The sequence below is a fragment of the Chionomys nivalis genome, chromosome 10 (genome assembly GCF_950005125.1).
Source record: "Chionomys nivalis chromosome 10, mChiNiv1.1, whole genome shotgun sequence".
Taxonomy (NCBI): Eukaryota; Metazoa; Chordata; class Mammalia; order Rodentia; family Cricetidae; genus Chionomys; species Chionomys nivalis.
In genome coordinates, this window is record NC_080095.1 from 26,128,973 (window position 1) to 26,147,564 (window position 18,592).

Sequence of the window (18,592 nt, forward strand, 5' to 3'; positions counted from 1 at the left end):
CTACCAGCAGCCCTAGCCTGGCTGGCAGTCATTGACATGCTGCCAACAGTGCTGACGAAGACTGTAAAGACGGAGGTATCAGGCCCAGTTTACCCACGTTCGTAAGACAAGTCAGTAGGCGTCCCCTGGGTGGTCCTGAGGCTGTTCTAGGTGAGGAAGGCCAGTAGTGCTGAGAGTATTTTCATAGGATCAATTCTGTTGGTTACAGAGCTGGGCAAGTTCAAGTACACAGACCCTGGCTCTCACCCAGGCCAACCCCAAGCTCCCCTCCGGCCCTCTGGGAGCTCAAAGAAGCCTGAGAAGTATCCAGACTTTTGAACTTGGATCTGTTTATCTACTCTCAGGCTAAGTTAATACTCATGGCTTTCAGTTCAAATGTAAGCTTGAGTTTTATTTATTAATATTATTTTAGGTATGTGTGTGTGTATGTCTCTGTGTGTGTGTGATATGTGCATGAGTGTGAGCAACACTCGTGCCATGACGTGCATGTGAGATCAGAGTGCAGCTTGAAACAAAGCGTCCCCTACGACATGATCCAGGGTCATGTGAAGCTCACATTTTGAGTGCATCACAAATCCTCAAGATGAAGCTCATTGGTCTGGCAAGGTGGTGCCGTCTTAAACCAGAGGTCACCTGGCATGGACCTCTGGGACTTGCTTCAGGCTCTCACCCCTGAGACTCCCCTAAGAAAAGCATGAGCTACTAGGTGCTTCTCAGGCCCACGTTGGAATCACAACTTGGGTGGACACTGACCTGGGTCACCGATGTGGATCGGCTGTCCTTTCTGTCCTCCTATGGAGTGAGCGGCCTGCAACAGCCTTTCCAGCTTGCCCTTGGGAATGGGTCTCATTGTGACCACCAGAGGGCAGCAGAAGCCAGCGATGGTGGCACAGGGCACTGTTGTCTGACAAATCAAGGGAAAATGTAAGGGGAAGGAAAAGAAAAGGAATTAACAGAGATTTGAGGCCCAGCACTCACGGCTGGAGAGGCTGCAGGAAGCAAGACTTTTCAGCAGCTGCTACAGATACACACCTTCTAATTTCAGGAGTCACACAGATGGGGCGCTTGGTCCATAATGAGTACCCCAAAATGTGTGTGTGTGTAATTTTTTTTAATCTGTCAACATTTGATACATCTTCTAAGTTGGACAGAGTAATATTTCAACCACATAAGAGAAAATTCATGGGTGGCACGTGTCTGTAGTCCCCACAATTGAAGGGCTACGGGAGGAGAATGTAGAGTTTTAAGGTTAGCGTGGGTTACACAGTGAGATCCTGCCTTAAAACAGAAACCCATCGTGGGGGGCAAAGAGGTGAGGGGAGGAGAAGAAAATTAAACATCCCAAAGGAAATCAATACTATTTCAAATGCGCAAAAGCAGTTACCAGCGCATTCCACAGGGAAAACCGTGCTCTCCCGTGCACAGCTAAGAGGGCAGAATGGCAGGTCCACTAGGGCCGTCATTTCGGACTCTCAGTGGATAGGGTGTCTTTGAGAGTCTGAGAACTGCACTGTGCTGTGAAGCTATCTGTGGAATACTTTACCAGCCACAACGCTACAGGATCTGTCCATCCAACAGCCTTTTGTCACCGACATTTGGAACTGAAGGAAATGCTAGATTTATCAGCTGAGGTTCATAAAACGCACACACACACACACATGCACATACACATGCATGCATGTGCACACACACATGTGTACACACACGCATGCACGCACACATGCACCCACACATGCATATGCAGACACACACATGCGTACACACACGCATGCACACATGCATACACGCATGTGCACACACATGCACACACGCACATCTTCCCATCCAGTCTCATAGGTCTCTGGGTGTTTTTCAAAGACCTCAAGAAACCTGTGAAGTTCTGACAGAATCGGAGGCAGAAGGGAGCAGATAACCCCAGGCGGAGTCCCTGTCTGCTCCACTAGATTCCACAGGGGAGGCGCCTGTCCCTGGACGCCCCAGTCCTCCCTTTGCGGAGTCTGCACAGGGAGACTTGCATGACTTTCGCTTGTGACACATTTCTTCTTTCCCTGCAGTGGGGTTTAGGACAGGTTCAGGACAGAGCCAGGACCATGATCCCCTGGGACAACCTTGGCTGCCACAGACTGACTTGCTGTTACCACCCTGGTAACAGCAGGATGAGATTCTGGTGTGCTGCCAACCTGGTGTCCGTGTGACAGCGCCTGGGGCAGAGGGAGGGCACACGCAGGCTACTTGCAAAGCCAGGCAGTGCTCCTAGGGGCTGAGATGCCCCTGTCTGGTTCTATCCGGACCATCAGTCAAATTCAAGATGGCTGTACAGCAACCTCTCTCGGGATCTAAGGGCAGTGGTATGGGGTAGGGTCGCTACCATACTGAAAGCTGTGTGGTAACCATGGGGAGAGGGAACAGCGAGGTGTCGTGGATAAATGACAGTCTGTGGTTAACATCTCCTGTGGACATCTGTGCAAAGCTAAAGCAGTCATCATACCAGTCACGAGTGTGGTTTCAGCTGGCTTTAGGACTTGGACAAGTCCCTGTCTCTCACCCTCTAGGTCATGTTCTTCATTTCAAATGAGGGGCTGTGCTGATGAGTTTGAGGTTATCCCAGTTCTAACCTGCTACAAATAAATAACCTGCCAGTGGCTGGCTGGGACTCTGTCCTCACCCTTCACCGTTGCTCCTTGAAGGGCAGAGCAGACTGTGGACAATCTTGCTTCTGACCTGATGCAATCCAGACATCCCTGATAGGAGCCAGAGGGGGGCGTTGTAATAAACTGTGCTCAAGATGAAATGTCCGGTCACTGAGAGCAGGAGGCCTGGAGGCTGGCCATTGCAGAGGGGCCTGGAGGCTGGCCATTGCAGAGGGGCCTGGAGGCTGGTCATTGCACAGGGACCTGGAGGCTGGCCATTGCAGAGGGGCCTGGAGGCTGGCCATTGCAGAGGGGCCTGGAGGCTGGCCATTGCAGAGGGACCTGGAGGCTGGCCATTGCAGAGGGGCCTGGAGGCTGGCCATTGCAGAGGGGCCTGGAGGCTGGTCATTGCACAGGGACCTGGAGGCTGGTCATTGCACAGGGACCTGGAGGCTGGCCATTGCACAGGGACCTGGAGGCTGGCCATTGCACAGGGACCTACCTGGAGTCTGGCCATTGCAGAGGGACCTGGAGGCTGGTCATTGCAGAGGGACTTGGAGGCTGGTCATTGCAGAGGGACCTGGAGGCTGGTCATTGCAGAGGGACATGGAGGCTGGTCATTGCACAGGGACCCAGAGGCTGGTCATTGCAGAGGGACCTTGAGGCTGGTCATTGCAGAGGGACCTTGAGGCTGGTCATTGCAGAGGGACCTGGAGGCTGGCCATTGCACAGGGCCCTGGAGGCTGGCCATTGCTCAGGGCCCTGGAGGCTGGCCATTGCACAGGGCCCTGGAGGCTAGTCATTGCTCAGGGCCCTGGAGGCTGGTCATTGCTCAGGGCCCTGGAGGCTGGTCATTGCTCAGGGCCCTGGAGGCTGGTCATTGCTCAGGGGGTCTGGAGGCTGGTCATTGCTCAGGGGGTCTGGAGGCTGGTCATTGCAGAGGGGTCTGGAGGCTGGTCATTGCTCAGGGCCCTGGAGGCTGGCCATTGCAGAGGGCCCTGGAGGCTGGCCATTGCAGAGGGGTCTGGAGGCTGGTCATTGCACAAGGACCTGGAGGCTGGTCATTGCACAGGGACCCGGAGGCTGGTCATTGCACAGGGCCCTGGAGACTGGTCATTGCACAGGGCCCTGGAGGCTGGTCATTGCAGAGGAACCCGGAGGCTGGTCATTGCAGAGGGGTCTGGAGGCTGGCCATTGCACAAGGCCCTGGAGGCTGGTCATTGCAGAGGGACCTGGAGGCTGGTCATTGCTCAGGGGGTCTGGAGGCCACTGATAGGGTGAGCACTCAGGCCTTTCCCCATAGTATGGGGAAGGAAACAGTGGAAACAAGGACTGCTCTTCCCCGCTTGATTGGTGTCGGCAGGAAAACAGCAGGCCTGTCCCAGGAGAGGCCACCCACCCTTCTGTCTCTGTTCATCTTCAGTGCCCACATCAAAACTGGGCACCGTGACAGCCTGTGCGTGTAATTCTAGCGCTGGTGACGTGGACACAAGAGTGTCTCTAGGGCTCTCTCACCAGCCAGCCTAGCCTTAACCAGTGAACCTCAGGTCGATGGCTTGATTTGGTTCCTAAGACCCACGTGGCAGAAGAGGAGAATTGATTTCCTTAAGTTGTCCTCTAACCGCCATTTGTGCCTTGCCCTCTCCACACCCTCCCTTCTCCAAATAACTGTAACTGAACAGAAAACAAGGTTGATTGACCGTGAAGAACACAGGTTGACCTCTGGCGTGAACACATCATAGAGTCATGTGTGCACCCATGTGTGAATGTGTGTGTGTGTGCGCACGGACATATACACTCACACACTCCAAATGACTTTGATTTACTCGGCTGTAACAAACTGATCAAAAAGAGCTACACTGGATGCTACAGCCCTAGCGGAGGTGGGAGGGAGAGGGGCTGGGTCAGAGGCAATGGTTTCACCTGGAAGAACAACTGGGGGCCGACCTTAGGGCTTCTGCTTCCTGTGCCAATGTTCTCTCCACCACCGGGAAATATAACTCCATCCACATTTTCAAGCCGTTCTGCCCAGAGGTGCGGCCTTACCTTGTATGCTCCTGCGTGGCTGGGTCCTGCTGGGTCTCTTCTGGGAATCCCTGCCTGCTCCAAGGCCTCATCTATGGAGAAGCTACAGTCCATGACGAAGGTGACCATGTCCTTCAGCTGCTCTGAGAACTCTTCCAGTGAGGCCAGGATGCCTGTGCGGATGCCAAACTCATATTTCTGAAACTGTGCACAGATGGTCCTGGGGACACAAAGCGATGCTCATAGGCCCCTGGCTTTTATTTTGGTCCCCCGATGATGCACTTTTTAAAAGGTCAGTGGAAGGGCTGTCCAAGGCTAACCTGTCTAGGGGACTTGGTTTCCGCCTTGGGCTTGACTGGTATTCTCGAAGCATGACCAAACCTTTTACTGAATGACGTGGCTCCCACCTCATTGAATTTCTCGAACCTCAACACGAGATCAGTCAGACCCACAAGAATAAAATCCTGGCCTTTCTGCCCTGGAGAGAATGCTGGCAGACCCAGCCAGAGCATGGTGGCCTCAAGGAACCTCTCAGAGCTCACAGGTCAGTGTTCACAGGACCAGGCCTCCTCTCTCCATAGAGGAACTCTCCCGTGAGGTTGAAAGCCCGGTGTGGTACAAGCCTCACCTCTGCTCACCCCAGATCATTCTTCCTTTCCACTCAGGGGCCGGGGGTGGGGTTGTGGGATGGCCAGGGTGTGTGACTCCACCTTCAGATACCTGCTACACAGAGCAGCAAGTGTCTAGACAGTGGAGAGATGCAGGAAGACGAGAAACCTTCCTCTTCTACTATGCTAGACTGGATCTCGAGTGTCCCCCGAAGCCCATGGGCTGATGCATGACCCAGCCTGCGGTAGTAGTGGCAGGTCTGGACCCTTAGAAGGTGAGGACTAGTGAGGGGAAGTTTGGTCATTGGGGACATCCCCTTGAGGGACAGGACGCTACTTTCCCATTGTCTTTCTGCTTCGTGAGCCGCTTTGCCCCATCACTATGTCGTGCTGCCTTGCACAGCCCCAAGCAATAAGTCGACCATGAACTGAAGCCTCTAAAACAGCCGCCTGAAACAAGCCGCTCTGCCTTCACGATGTTTGTCTTGGGTGTTTTCTCATAGTGTTAGAAAGCACACAACTCACCAAGGGGAAGGTGTTGGGTCTTGAGGCGTAAGTAGGGGTCTATAAGCAGGATAGGAACAAAAGCACACCTAGGCAGAGGTTGCAGAATGTGCAAAGTGTGGAGGCACTGAGTGTACCATGTCTGTACCAGGATGCTCCAAGCTGGTAAACAGCTCGAGGCTACGGAATGATAATGGCAAGCCTTCTGTCTGGGGAGAAATCTGGGGGTGCCCTGAGTACCAGGAGAAACTGAGCTGGGGCCAGGTCACCACTGGTCTTGACATGGCACTGAGGCACAAACTACAGCAGGCCTTGGAGACTTTGAAATAATCACATGATCAGATGCGGACTTAGAAAAGGCCACTTTTGTGAGTGAGCAGAAGAGGGGCACGGGGGGAGGAGAGAGCGGGAGGAAGATCAGGAGAGCAGTTGCAGGGTCTAACAGTCTAGGTCAGAGAAGGTGGAGCCACAGCTAGCCTTGAAATGAAGCTAGGGCATGGTGGAGAGACATAGAGACAGGCTCTCCAGGGTCACCTATGAGGCTTTCTCTGCCATGTCCTTATGTGTGGAAATACATCTAGTATCCCTAGTGAATACCTGGCACTAGCTAGGCCCATAGATGCTAAGCCTCTATGTGTTCTTTCCCTTGTATTTCCACACCTGATGTTTGCGTTATAAATCAGATTCACAGTGATTGGAATGATATACTGTCATAAAAGTTATTTAAAACGTTGAGTTATTTATTCCTGAAATTTTCCATGCCGTATTTTTAGACACGGGTCACCCGTGGGTAACTGAAACTGTGGGGAATAAGCAGCCAGGAGCTAAGAGGGACATCTGCTGTTTAAGAGTCTGGGCAAGACAAATGGTATTTTCCTCTGGGGGTTAGTGATGCAAGCATTGTTCTTTTCTTCCTGTGCAAGGGCTTTCTGGTGGGAATGATAAAGTGACAGGTGGCAGGGCCTGTCATGGTTAATTTTAATTGTCAATTTGACACGATCTAGAATCACGTGGGAAGAGAGTCTCAGGTTGGCCTATAAGGATGTCACTGGGAGATTGAAGTGGGAGGATCCATCTCCTGTGGGTGGCACCATTCCCTAGGCAAGGGGATCCTGAGCCTCACAAGAGTGGAGAGAGGAAGAAAGCGAAGCACAGTCACGCCTGCATTAGTTTATTGCTCCTGGGCCAGGATTGGTGGGACACACCTTTAGTCCCAGCGTGCGGGGCGGGGCATGCAGAGGGAGGCGGACCTCTAGGAGTTCAAGGCCAACCTGGTCTACACAGCCAGTTCCAAGCCAACCAAGGTAGTGAGATCTTATCTTAAAAAAAAAAAAGTATTTCTCTTTTCTCTTGACTCTGGATATAATGTAACCGACTGCTTCACACCCCTGCCACCCAAGCTTCTCAGGTAGCTGTGAGCTAAAACAAACCCCTCCCTACTCTTAGTTTCTTTTGTCAGCATATTTTATCATGACAACAGGAAATGGAACAAGACACTGCCCACAGGGTTTCTCCAGGTCTGGGGCAGGGACAGGTGTGGGGTTGGCGGACAGGGTTTGGAGTAGAAAAGGTGGAGAGGGAAACTTGTATCTGAGCAGTGGTCATGTGATGCACATGCCAGAACCTGTGTGGTCCCTAAGGCTGGATCAGTGTACCTTCTAACAAAGGACTCAAACCACACCGTCTTGCCACACCTAGGTCGACAGTAGCATAGGCTTCTTACCTTCTGTCTGGAACGGCACTCAGGCGGGGCAGCACCTTCTCCAGCTCACTCTGACCCAGCAGGGGCAGAGGACCACAGTTGGCCTGGCAGAAGCTTTCAAAGGCTGGTGCTAGGGATCTGGGTAGGACCACCACACTAGCTGGTTGGAGTCCTGGGTTGGGTGGGAGATGGGACAAAGACACACTTGGTTGATGCTTGCAGACCCTTGTTTGAGATGCACAGCAAAGTGTACTTAAGTGTGCAACACAGTTGTGTATGGTGGAGGAGCACACCTACAGTCATAGTGATCAGGAGGCGGAGGCAGGAGATCAAAGGTTTGAGGTCTGCCTGGGCTACATGGTGAGAGCCTGTCTCAACAAACAAAAATAAACAAACAAACAGAAAGTATATTTTTGCACCATAAACACACCCACCTAGCAATCATCCAGATTGAGAGACAGCATGATCACCTCCTCAGAGTCCACATCCTGGCTGCTCCATCCATTATGCCACTATCCTGACTTCTAACCCATGAACCACATGACGGAACCATATACCATACATATTTTAAGTTCTAATTCTTCCTCTGATGTCGAGGGATTGACCCATATTGCATTTCATGGTAGTCTGTTCATGTGTTACGTATGGTGTGTGGTAATTCACACAATGAGAAGGGGAAGGACTTTTAACGGGTTATCACAGATGGCACCACCCTGAACATGATAGAGCATGCGTTTGGAGAGGGTACATGTGCTCTCCTATTTGACATTCACCTGAGCTTACGGTAGAAAAACCCAGTCAGCTTTACTGGACACTGCCCAGCAACTTCCCACTGTGGCTCTTCTGAGTGGTACAGCCACCCTTGCTGGGCATCTCTGGCACTTGGTGCTGCCCATCTTTTTCATTTTTGCAGTCCCGGTGGCTGTGTCAAGGCGGTCACACTGCGGCTGCCATGTGCTCTATTGGTTACTTGTCTCATTGTGTGACAAAAAGGGAGAAAGGGCATATTTTGTTCAGTTTTAGGGCATACGGCCATTGCATGGGGAGGGCGTGGTACCAGGAGGCAGCTGGTCACGTGGTGTCCACACTCAGGAGGTAGGGAGTAAAGGATTCTAGTATTCAGCTAGTTTTTCCATTTTTCATCAGTCCTGGGTCCATGGAATGACACCATATATATTTAGTACCCTAATATCTTCCTACCTCAGTGACCCAATCTAGAGAACCTTCCATAAACCTGCTCGGTTTCCATGGTAATTCTAAATATCATCAAGTTGACAGCCAGGATTTACCATCATATGTGCCTTGCCCTGCTGACTGACACGACCCAGTGCCTCTCATCTGTCTTGCTGTCTTTTGGCTAACCTTCGGCAGATGTTGACTGTCTGATCTGTGTTGCTGTCTTTTGGCTAACCTTTGGCAGATGTTGACTGTCTGTGCAGATTGATTCCTGAAGAGTGGACTCATGGTCGCAACAGGGAGGTGGGGGAAAGTCTGCGTATCATGAGCTCCTCTGAAGCAAATGACCGTCCTGGGCATGGGAAAGTTCTCTGATTTTGGACGCAGATGACTCTGATCTTGAGTCTTGACTTTCTCCCCAGCTCTGTCACCCCTGTGAAGTGACTTTTCATCTCTTGGCCTCAGTTTTCGCACCTGGAAGCTGCCACTAACAATGTCTACCTCAAAGAGACCTCCGTCAGTTGTGATCTGTCAACATCAAATCGTTGTTAAAGGAACAATGGCAGTTAAAATAGCATGCTTGACATAGCCTCTTTTTTTATAAAATTGACGAAAGAACTCAAAGGGAATATATCTGCACAATCATGGCCATCTACAGGTGGTAAGACTGAATGACTTAAATGCTTTTCTCTGGAGACACCATTCTCAGAGTTATAAAACTAAGGTTGTGGTTGGGCAGGTCCCCAAAAGTCCATAAGTTGGAACTTTGGTTCCTCGTCAATGGTTCTCAACCTCTCTAATCCTTCACTCCTTTAATACAGTTCTTCATGTTGTGGTGACCCCCAACCATAAAATTATTTCATCGCTGCTTCCTAACTATAATTTTGCTAACTTCTATGAACCGTGATGTAAATGTCTGATATGCAGGATATCCAGTATATGCCCAAAGGAGTCGTAACTCACAGGTGAAGAATCACTGTCCTGTGTGTTAGTGGGAGGTGGAGCCTACTGGGACATTTTTGGGCCATGGCTACAACCTTCTTGGAAGAGTCAATGTCTTCTCATGAGTTTTTATTCTCATGGAACTGACTCAGTCATCACAGAAGCAGTTGTTGCAAGGCGCCTCCACCATTCCTGCTTGCCCTTTGACATACAGCAACTTACCTTCTGCTTTCCATCATGAGTTAAAGCTGGATGTGGCCCCTGCTCAATTCTAGAACCAGGCTCTTGGACTCTCCAGCTTCTCAAACCATGAGCTAACAGAAACCTTTCTTTTACAAAACCTTTCTTTTATAAACCACCCACTATGCTGAATAACCTTGAGCATCACCTTGATGGGACTTAGAATCACCATGGAAACAATCATCTGGGCCTGTATGGACCGGGTAATAACTGAGGTGGGAAGACTCACCCTAAACGAGGATGGCACCATTCCACGAGCTGGGGTTCTGTAGTGAAAAAAAGTGGGCTGAGCAGCAGTATCCATCAGTCTCTACTTCCTGACTGTTGATGCCACGTGACCATGTGCCTTATGGTCCTGTCACCTGGGTCCGTGAGCCAGAGCACACCCTTCCTTCCATAGGTTGTTGCTTCTGATACGTATTTTGTTACAGCCGTGAAACAGGTAACCAACACACCCTGTCTTAGATTTTTTTAAAATGATTTATTTAACTTTATGTTCATTGGTGTGAAGGTGTCAGATCTCATGGAACTGCATTTTCAGACAGTTGTGAGCTGCCATGTGGGTGCTGGGAACTGAACCCGGGTCCTCTGGAAGAGCAGTCAGTGCTCTTAACCACTGAGCCATCTCTCCAGCCCTCTTAGATGTTTTGTTACAACAATTAAGACAGAGACCACGCTACAGTCAGAGCTGTGCTCTACTGGAGAAAGAACTTTGGAAAGAGTTTTTCTAATGGCCAGATGTGCTCCGTCAACCTGTGGACATTTCTGCTCTACAAGAACATTGGGACACTATCAGCAGGCATTTCCCGTGTGCTTACAGTGTTCCAGGTTGCTCTGTGCTGAGCGATTCGTGAACTCTTCATCATGGCGCTGTATCCACTGGAGTACAGACTCTGGGCCTTTGTGTGATGGGTCCGAGAAAAGGGGTGAAAGTAGACATGACCATCTCCTGGGAAAACCCCAGGACCAAGGACCAGCAAGCGGTGAGGCAGTGCAGCTACTCATTACCTCAAAAGTGTCTGCCTGGGTCACCAACAGGCTTTCTGAGGGTGGATGCCCCGGGCACCCCAGTAGCCCAGAAGGAGAGAGTGCCCGTGCACTTTTCAAGCAGGACACGCTTGGCTCCACAATGGCCTGCACCTGTGGGGAGGTGGCGGCAAAGCAGCCAGCTTAAAGGCCTCCTGTACCTCCATGGCCTCTTCCCTCCGAAGCCTATTGTGAGAACAAATTGGATTTTTAATGCAATAAATCAGGGAGGCATTAGGGACACAAAGCCTCTTTGTTTCCTTTTTAATTAAATGCACTTCGGGAGCTGGGTTTAGGTTTTGTTCATCTCCACTGAGGGAGATGAATAGGAGAGTCCTGAGTTGTCCCCATTAGCAGTACAATATGGAACAGAGGCCACGCGGCCCCTCTTTAGAGGGCGGTGGGCAGACCACAATTCTAGGTGAAGGTGCCTCATAGCCCACTGTGATTCACACATCCCCGGGGCTCTCAGGTTCCATTTAAGGTCATGACACTTTCTCTTTGTGGAGAGAAACTCAGTGATTAATTCTGAGTCTTTTAACCAAAAATCATTTTTTTAGCGAGAAAGAGGGGGAAGCAAACCTTCAGTGCTGTTAATCAGATGAGAAGCCGCGAACCCTGAGCCCTAGGCTGGGGTCCTCCAGCTTTTGGAGCTGCACCTCCTGATGGATCATCCTACAGACAGCAGTTGGCTTGGAAGGAGCTTAGCAGCCCACATAGCCCTCCAGAAGGCTCCTGTGGAGGAGACTGTCCCCCTTTTTTTTTTTTTTGGAAACAAGCCTGGGGAGGTCACATTAGTCGCTCACAGTGTGACTCTAGTGAGGAGCAAATCTGGGAACCACACTCTCACTGTCCACCCTGGGGGTTCAGACCCACTGCTCCCTTGAGGGTCCAGGATGCGGTCACTGTCTGGGGTGAGACTCCTGTTTGCTGAAGGTGTACAATGGCTTTGCTAGACCTTGGGAGTCTTTTGTATAAATTCTGCTTCCTGCCGTTCATGTACCAACAGGCCATCTTCATTGGCTTAGGCCTTGGCCATGTGACTTGTTTTGGCTGAGGGGACATTAGTCTGTGGTGTGGACAGTCTTGGGCCATGGCTTGCTTATACATCTTAGCGGACTGCTTTCTCTTGGAGTCCTGAGCTACCAAAAAAAGAAGACTGGCCACCATGTTGGAGAGTGTCCGAGTTTGCCTTTCTCTTGTGACAAACGCCATGACCAAAAGCAGCTTGAGAAGGAAAGGGTTAACTGGGCTTACACTTTCAGGCTACAATTCATCGTTCGGGAAAGTCAGGGCAGGAACCCAAGAACAGAAACAACTGTGGAGAAAAGCCGCTTGCTGGCTTTGTGCTCAGCTGGTTTGCTCCTATAGTCCGGACCCACCTACCTAGGGAAGAAGCTGCCCACCGTGGGCTGGGGGCCCTTGAAACAATTAGCCATCAAGAAAATACTCCATAAATGCAGCCACAGGAAATCTGATTGAGAAAATTACCCAGTTAAGGTTTCCCCCTTCCCAGATGACTCTCGGCTTCTCAAGGTAACAATGGAAGCTAGCCAGTGGACAGAGGCTCCACAGAAAGGAATTTTAGGCTTTCTGGTCCAATCACCTCATCGGTGTGAGGGAGAAGGCATCTTGGATGGTCCAACCAGATGGTACAGGCAGAGAAACTGCTTCACCAAGCCCAGCGTCTGCTGTAGACTTGTGAAATTTATAGCTCTACGCCATTACTCTTAGGGTGTTTTGCTATGCAATGATAGGTACTGATTAACCCACAAATAACAATCGAGGTCTGTCATAGCAATCTGTTAAATAAGAACTCTTGCTTTAAGCATGTTAAGCACACTACTGGTTTTTTCTTTGGTGTTTGTACCATAACCAGAGAAGTCTATAGACTACCTTTTTGATCTTTTTTCTTTTGGTGCGAGGGATAGAATCCAGGGCCTTGAGAAGAGTAGGCAAGTTCTCTACCATACTGAGCTATATCTTAAAGCCTTAAAGGTTTGTACTGTGAAATATTGGTGGGACTTAGATGAGTGACATATCACATGTCTGCATGCATGTGCATGTGTGTTTCGGGACTTTGGGAGCACTGGCTCATGCCTAGGAGACAGTGAAATTATAGGTGCCACACAGAGAGTAAGGCCATCACAGGGTAGGGAAAGTTGATCTGGAACAAGGGCAGTTTAGAAGACACGGTGGCCTGTGCCACTTTTCCCAGGGGGAAAAACAGTTTTCTTCTCCTTCTTCTTCTTTTTAGTTTTATTTTTGATTTAGGGTCTCAGTATTTAGCCAAGGCTAGCCTCAAATTCTCAGCAATCTTCCCACTCAGTGTCCAAAATGCTGGGATTACGTGCATGAGCCACCATGCTGGCATAAAAAACATTATTTTTATGGTCTGAGTCTGTGGGCAGTTCTCCATATGGAGTTTGATAAGCAAGCTGAACCGGATAGCGCTAGACCCCCCCATGGGGTTTCTACACCTCAAAACTAGTCCAAACTGTCAGAACATTCTGGGAAGTTAGATAGTGATTATACCTAACCTAATAGCATGTTTGCTCTTTTTTTCTGACCGACAGGATGTGCGTGTGTATGCATGTGCACACACACACACAGAATTTACATACGTATGCACACACACATGAGTGCACACACATATACACACATACTCAGGCACTGTAGGAATCTCAGCACTCAGGAAAGGGTGTCAGGAGGATCAAGATTTCAAGGTTATCCTCAACTGCATAATGGGTCTGGATCCAGCCTGGGCTAGTGACATGAAACCCTGTCTTAATAAAACCAAACCAACACTCAACCAAATGTCTAGTCCCACTTACCTTCAGTCATGATGGCTGTGTTTCTGATGTGTGCTGCCTTTGGTAGACGCCTTATGGCAGAGGGAAGACAGGACCTCGGGAGAAGTGAGAAGGGCACCATGACGTCCTCAAAGGTCTGCAGGGAACCTGCACAATGGAGGAAGGAAAAGGTTAGAGGTAGTTTCCCTATAGGTGCAGAGTTGGTGCAGGATGCTCTGCCCTGGGCCATCTATGGCCAGGCACTGTTGAGGATAAGTTCTTCCCCGTCGGATCTCAGTGTCCAGTGAGATCTCTAATGCCTGTGACTTCTGCATGCTCTTCTCCCAACCCTATCTCACCCCAAGGGCTTCATGTTCCACAGCAGCAGCCCAGAACCTGGTCTCTGCAGAGCAGCCAATAGGCTGGGACAGGCCTCCTCACTCTCAGAACATTCTTTGAACTACTCTTGTGGGGCAGAACCCACGGCAGCCTAATGTTCTACTTGACTTTGAACACCATTTTCTCCCTAGTACCTGGCAGACGGAGACACTTCTTAGACTCCTTCCACAGGCTACAGAGCACCCAGGACAACCCAAGCATGCAGTACATCCCAAAATTCTCTCCCTGGACAGAATAAACGCGGGAGTGGCGTTTACAGTCTCATGAAACCCCAGCTCCATTAGCTGTCGCTGTGACTTTTGATGTTCAGACCGGGGGTCTTAGAAGGTAGGGACTTGGTGTTTTGCTGTTTATACCTCCCTCTACAGTGATTTATTTGGGCTTTGGTAAAAGAATATATGTTATAAAATTTAAATACAGAATATGTTTTAAAATTACAATGAAAAGTTTAAAACTTGGGACTTGAAGCTGGGCGGTGGTGGCACATGCCTTTAATCCCCGCACTCGGGAAGCAGGTGGATTGAGAACAGCCTGGTCTACAAAGAGCTAGTTCCAGGACAGGCTCCAAAGCTACGGAGAAACCCTGTCTTGAAAAACCAAAACCAAACCAAGCCAAAACAAAAACAAACAAACCAAAAAACAACTTGGGACTTGAGCAACTACTCAGTTGGTAAAGTGCTTTGCCGTGTAATATGAGTTTGGATCTCCAGCACCCACGCAAAGATCTGTGCACACCAGAGTGGGCTTGAAAGTGTGTGTAGCACTCAGGAGGTAGAGAGAAGAGGAACCCTGGGGCTCGAGTCAGTCTAACCAAGCAGTGAGCTCCGGGTCCAGTGAGAGACCTTGTCTAGGAAAACAAGGTGGAGAATTATTGGGGAAGATGCCCAGCCTCTAACCTCGATGCACCATGTGCGTCCACAACCCCCAAGCATGTGTGAATACGTATGAACACATACACTGCATACGAAGCTTAAAAATTATTTTTTAAAATAGAAATGATCTCAAAGCTGTAGGAAACTATGCCTAGAAGAAATCTTATAAGTTGATTTCTTACGTGGCCCTGAGTGTTCAGCTGGGTTAGCTAGCAGCACCCACCTCTGGCCCATGTCCTTTTTATTCAGATAGGCCAAGTACCTGGCATAAAAAACACAAAAGCAAGCCGGGCGGTGGTGGTGCACGCTTTTAATCCCAGCACTCAGGAGGCAGAGACAGGCGATCTCTGTGAGTTCAAGGCCAGCCTGGTCTACAAGAGCTAGTTCCAGGACAGGAATCAAAAGCTACAGAGGAAACCCTGTCTCGAAAAATCAAAAAAACAAAACAAAACAAAACCAAACCAAACCAAAAAATAACCCCCAAAAAACCAAAACCAAAAACAAAACAAAAAACACAAAAGCAAGTGTTTGCTGGATGACTGGCTGGTTGCAGAAGGGAAGCACGCGTGGTTTGAGAGCAGCGTTAGAGTGAGGAGTTTAGACAAGCCTGATTTTCCACAACTATTTCTATCGAAAGAGACACACTCAGTGAGATTCAAAACCACCAATTTGTGTTTTCAACTCCAGCCAATCTCCTAGGTAGAAAACCATGTAAGTAAGCTTCAGGTCTAATTTAGGAAAGATTTGCACTTGTATAGAATCCCAAATAAACAAAAGAACAAGATCGCGCTAGGAAGAAGAGAGGTGCATTTAAAACCGACTGGAGTGCTTGGATTCAATAGCTGCAAACAAACAGGGCACAGAGGAGAGAACAGTCAGTCCAGGCTGGGGTTGGGAGCCCACAGGGTCAGGTGAGGTTGGATTCCAGGCCCCAGTGGAAGGCAAAGCTGAGGCTCTGGCAGGTTGAACCAGCGCTTGTCTCCTGGGCCGGCAGGTCAGACATGGGCTCATGCAGCCAGTCTGCAGCTGAATCCTAGATGTCTGAGCTTCCCAGAGACCCTGCAGGGGACTTAGCACCTCCATCTGGCTCTGAGTAAAGGCCAAAGGCAGAAGTATTCTGCAGTGGCATGGGAGACGGCAGCCAGAGTCTCTGGTCTCAGGTCCACGCGAAGCTGGAGGATGAAAGTCTGTGCACCAAACCCCACTGAAGTGAGACCCCCATGAGACCAGGCAGTGAAAGCTGGGTCAGAAATCAGTGATAGGCCTTAGTCGGGCTCCTGAGGGATGCTGCCTTCCTTCTCCTTATTTATCTAGTGTGTAAATAGAAAGATAAGCAGATCCTCAACTGACCTCCCAACACAGAAATAAATATGGGTAGGTAGAAACCTGTCCTGTGAAAAGCAAGCCGCGTGAGTGCTGTGTGTGCATGCTCAGTTGGAAGGACAAAAACAGTGTCCTATCTGGCATCTAACTTCCTATCTTCTGGGTTATTCCCTAAATAGAGTTTAAACTGTCTACCCACAACAAATGATAGCAGCTGCCACCATTTCTGGGCACCCACTGTGTGCCAGGCCCCATCTATTGGCTATTTGCAATAACCTTCCAAGAAAGGTACTAAAGGTTAAACTCAGTGTAGACAAGGAAGCAGAGGCTAAGGGAGGTCCACAAAGTTACGTAAAGTCCCATAATTAATGGGTACAGACATAATATAATTCAAACCAGGTAAAGTTAATGTGTTAATGGTAGCTACCTACCCAATCTATGTATTGGGTATGATCTGTGTAATCATTCATCTACCCATCCATCCATCCATCCATCCATCCATCCTCCATCCATCCATCTATCCATCATCCATCCATCCATCCATCCATCCATCCATCCATCCATCCTCCATCCATCCATCCATCATCCATCCATCCATCCATCCATCCATCCATCATCCAGCCATCCATCCATCTATCCATCCTCCATCCATCCATCCATCCATCCATCCATCCATCCATCCATCCATCCTTCCATGGTACTAAGAATCTGTGCATCTTAGCAACAACACAAACCATTCCCTTATTAACCACAACGTGATTGCAGGGCCAGAGTCTATATGTTTCTTCGAGAACGGAATACAAAACTCCTTTGGCTTTCCGTCATGACCCTTGGTGAACTCACGGCTGGGTGCCACTGCTGAGGAAGATATTTTCTTCCTTGGTATCTTCCTCTAGAAGTGAGAGGAGACAAGATTAAAACAGTGAGTCTGGGCTGAGTTCCAAGAAGCCACTTTCCTATCAAGAGCTCTCTTTTTCCCTTTAGAGAAGAACAAATCATCAAATCATAAATACTATTATTCCCTGGCATCAGCAATGCCAATAATGGGCCCCAAAGACAAATGTCCTCTCATCAGTGTCTGCCACACCCAAAGTCCAGAGTAAAAATATCCGGTCCACCCCTATGGTGCATGGCTGAAATTCCACCTTCACAGAGCCAGCCCTTTGCTTAATTCAAGCAATTCAATTCTAGGGATGCATCCTAAAATATTTTCAGATAGCGAATAAAATCCCAGAGTATGTGGCAGTGGTGTTTGTCCTATAGATAATGTAGAGACCACTAAGTTAATGGAACACACCCAGGGCTGATTATGTTGGAGATTATGTATACAGTTGTCCTTGTCTTTTTTCCCTTTGTTATAGCAAAATACCTAAAACTTTGAATAGAAGTTTAGTAGTCAGGCATGTTGGCATGTATCTTTGGTCTCAGCATTTAGGAGCCTGAGACAGGAGGGTTGCCAAGGCTAGACTGGGCTACATAATAAGTTTGAGGCAAGGCTTGGCTATGTAGTCAGACATTCTCTCTCTCTCTCTCTCTCAAAAAAAAAAAAAAAAAGCAAAGTAAATGCAATCTAAGTTTATTTAACTGGAATCCCAGGACCTTGCATTGGCATCTACTGAGGACTTTTCTGATGCCCTCGGACAGGACAGAGGGTATCAGTCACATACATGGTGGGGCAGAGATGTGGTGAGACAGAGAAAGTGTGCTAGCTCAAGTCTCTCTTTCTTTTCTTGTGAAGCCACTAACACTACCATGGTGGCCTAATTACTTCATAAAGGTCCTATCTTCAAATACCATTAACACATAATCTGGAAGATTAAATGCTCAGTTTGTCAACTCTGAAGGGTAATGTAGTTTTATTTTGTTGCTGTGATAAAATTCCCTGACAAGAGGCAATTTAGGGAGAGAAAAGGGCTTATAATTCCAGGTTATAGTCCATTATTGCTGGTAAACCACAGAGGCGGGAGCTTGAGACGTCTGGTCAACCACATCCACAGTCAAGAGCCAAGAGATATGAATGCACTTATGTTGCCTACTTGCTGCTAAGATAGCTTTCTTCATTCATACAGTTTGTGTTCCAGCTTAGGGAATGGTTCCATCCACAGTGAACTCAGTCAATTAAAGATCAAGGCAACCCCCACAGACATGCCCACACACCAGTCTGATATAAATAACTCTCCAACTGGGACTCTTTCCAGTTGATTGTAGACAAACTGACATTTAAAACTAACTAGCAGCTAGTCATGGCAACGCATGCCTTTAATCCCAACACTGGGAGGCAGAGGCAGATGGATTTATGAGTTCGATGCCAGCCTAATCTACAGAGTAAGTTACAAGAAAGCCATGGCTACAC

The 18,592-nt window shown here is 49.0% G+C and overlaps 1 protein-coding gene across 1 annotated transcript in view; it reads right to left on the bottom strand.

Annotated features, from left to right (window-relative positions):
- The window catches only part of Dglucy (D-glutamate cyclase), a 77,656-nt gene that overhangs the window by 34,445 nt on the left and 24,619 nt on the right, over positions 1 to 18,592 (bottom strand). The window contains exons 2-5 of the mRNA XM_057783260.1: positions 13,688 to 13,813; positions 7,491 to 7,641; positions 4,677 to 4,875; positions 754 to 904 (exon numbers count right to left, since the gene is read on the bottom strand). Of these exons, the coding sequence (XP_057639243.1) occupies positions 754 to 904; positions 4,677 to 4,875; positions 7,491 to 7,641; positions 13,688 to 13,787 (601 nt within the window). The 5' untranslated portion in view covers positions 13,788 to 13,813. The remainder of the gene's footprint in view (positions 1 to 753; positions 905 to 4,676; positions 4,876 to 7,490; positions 7,642 to 13,687; positions 13,814 to 18,592) is intronic.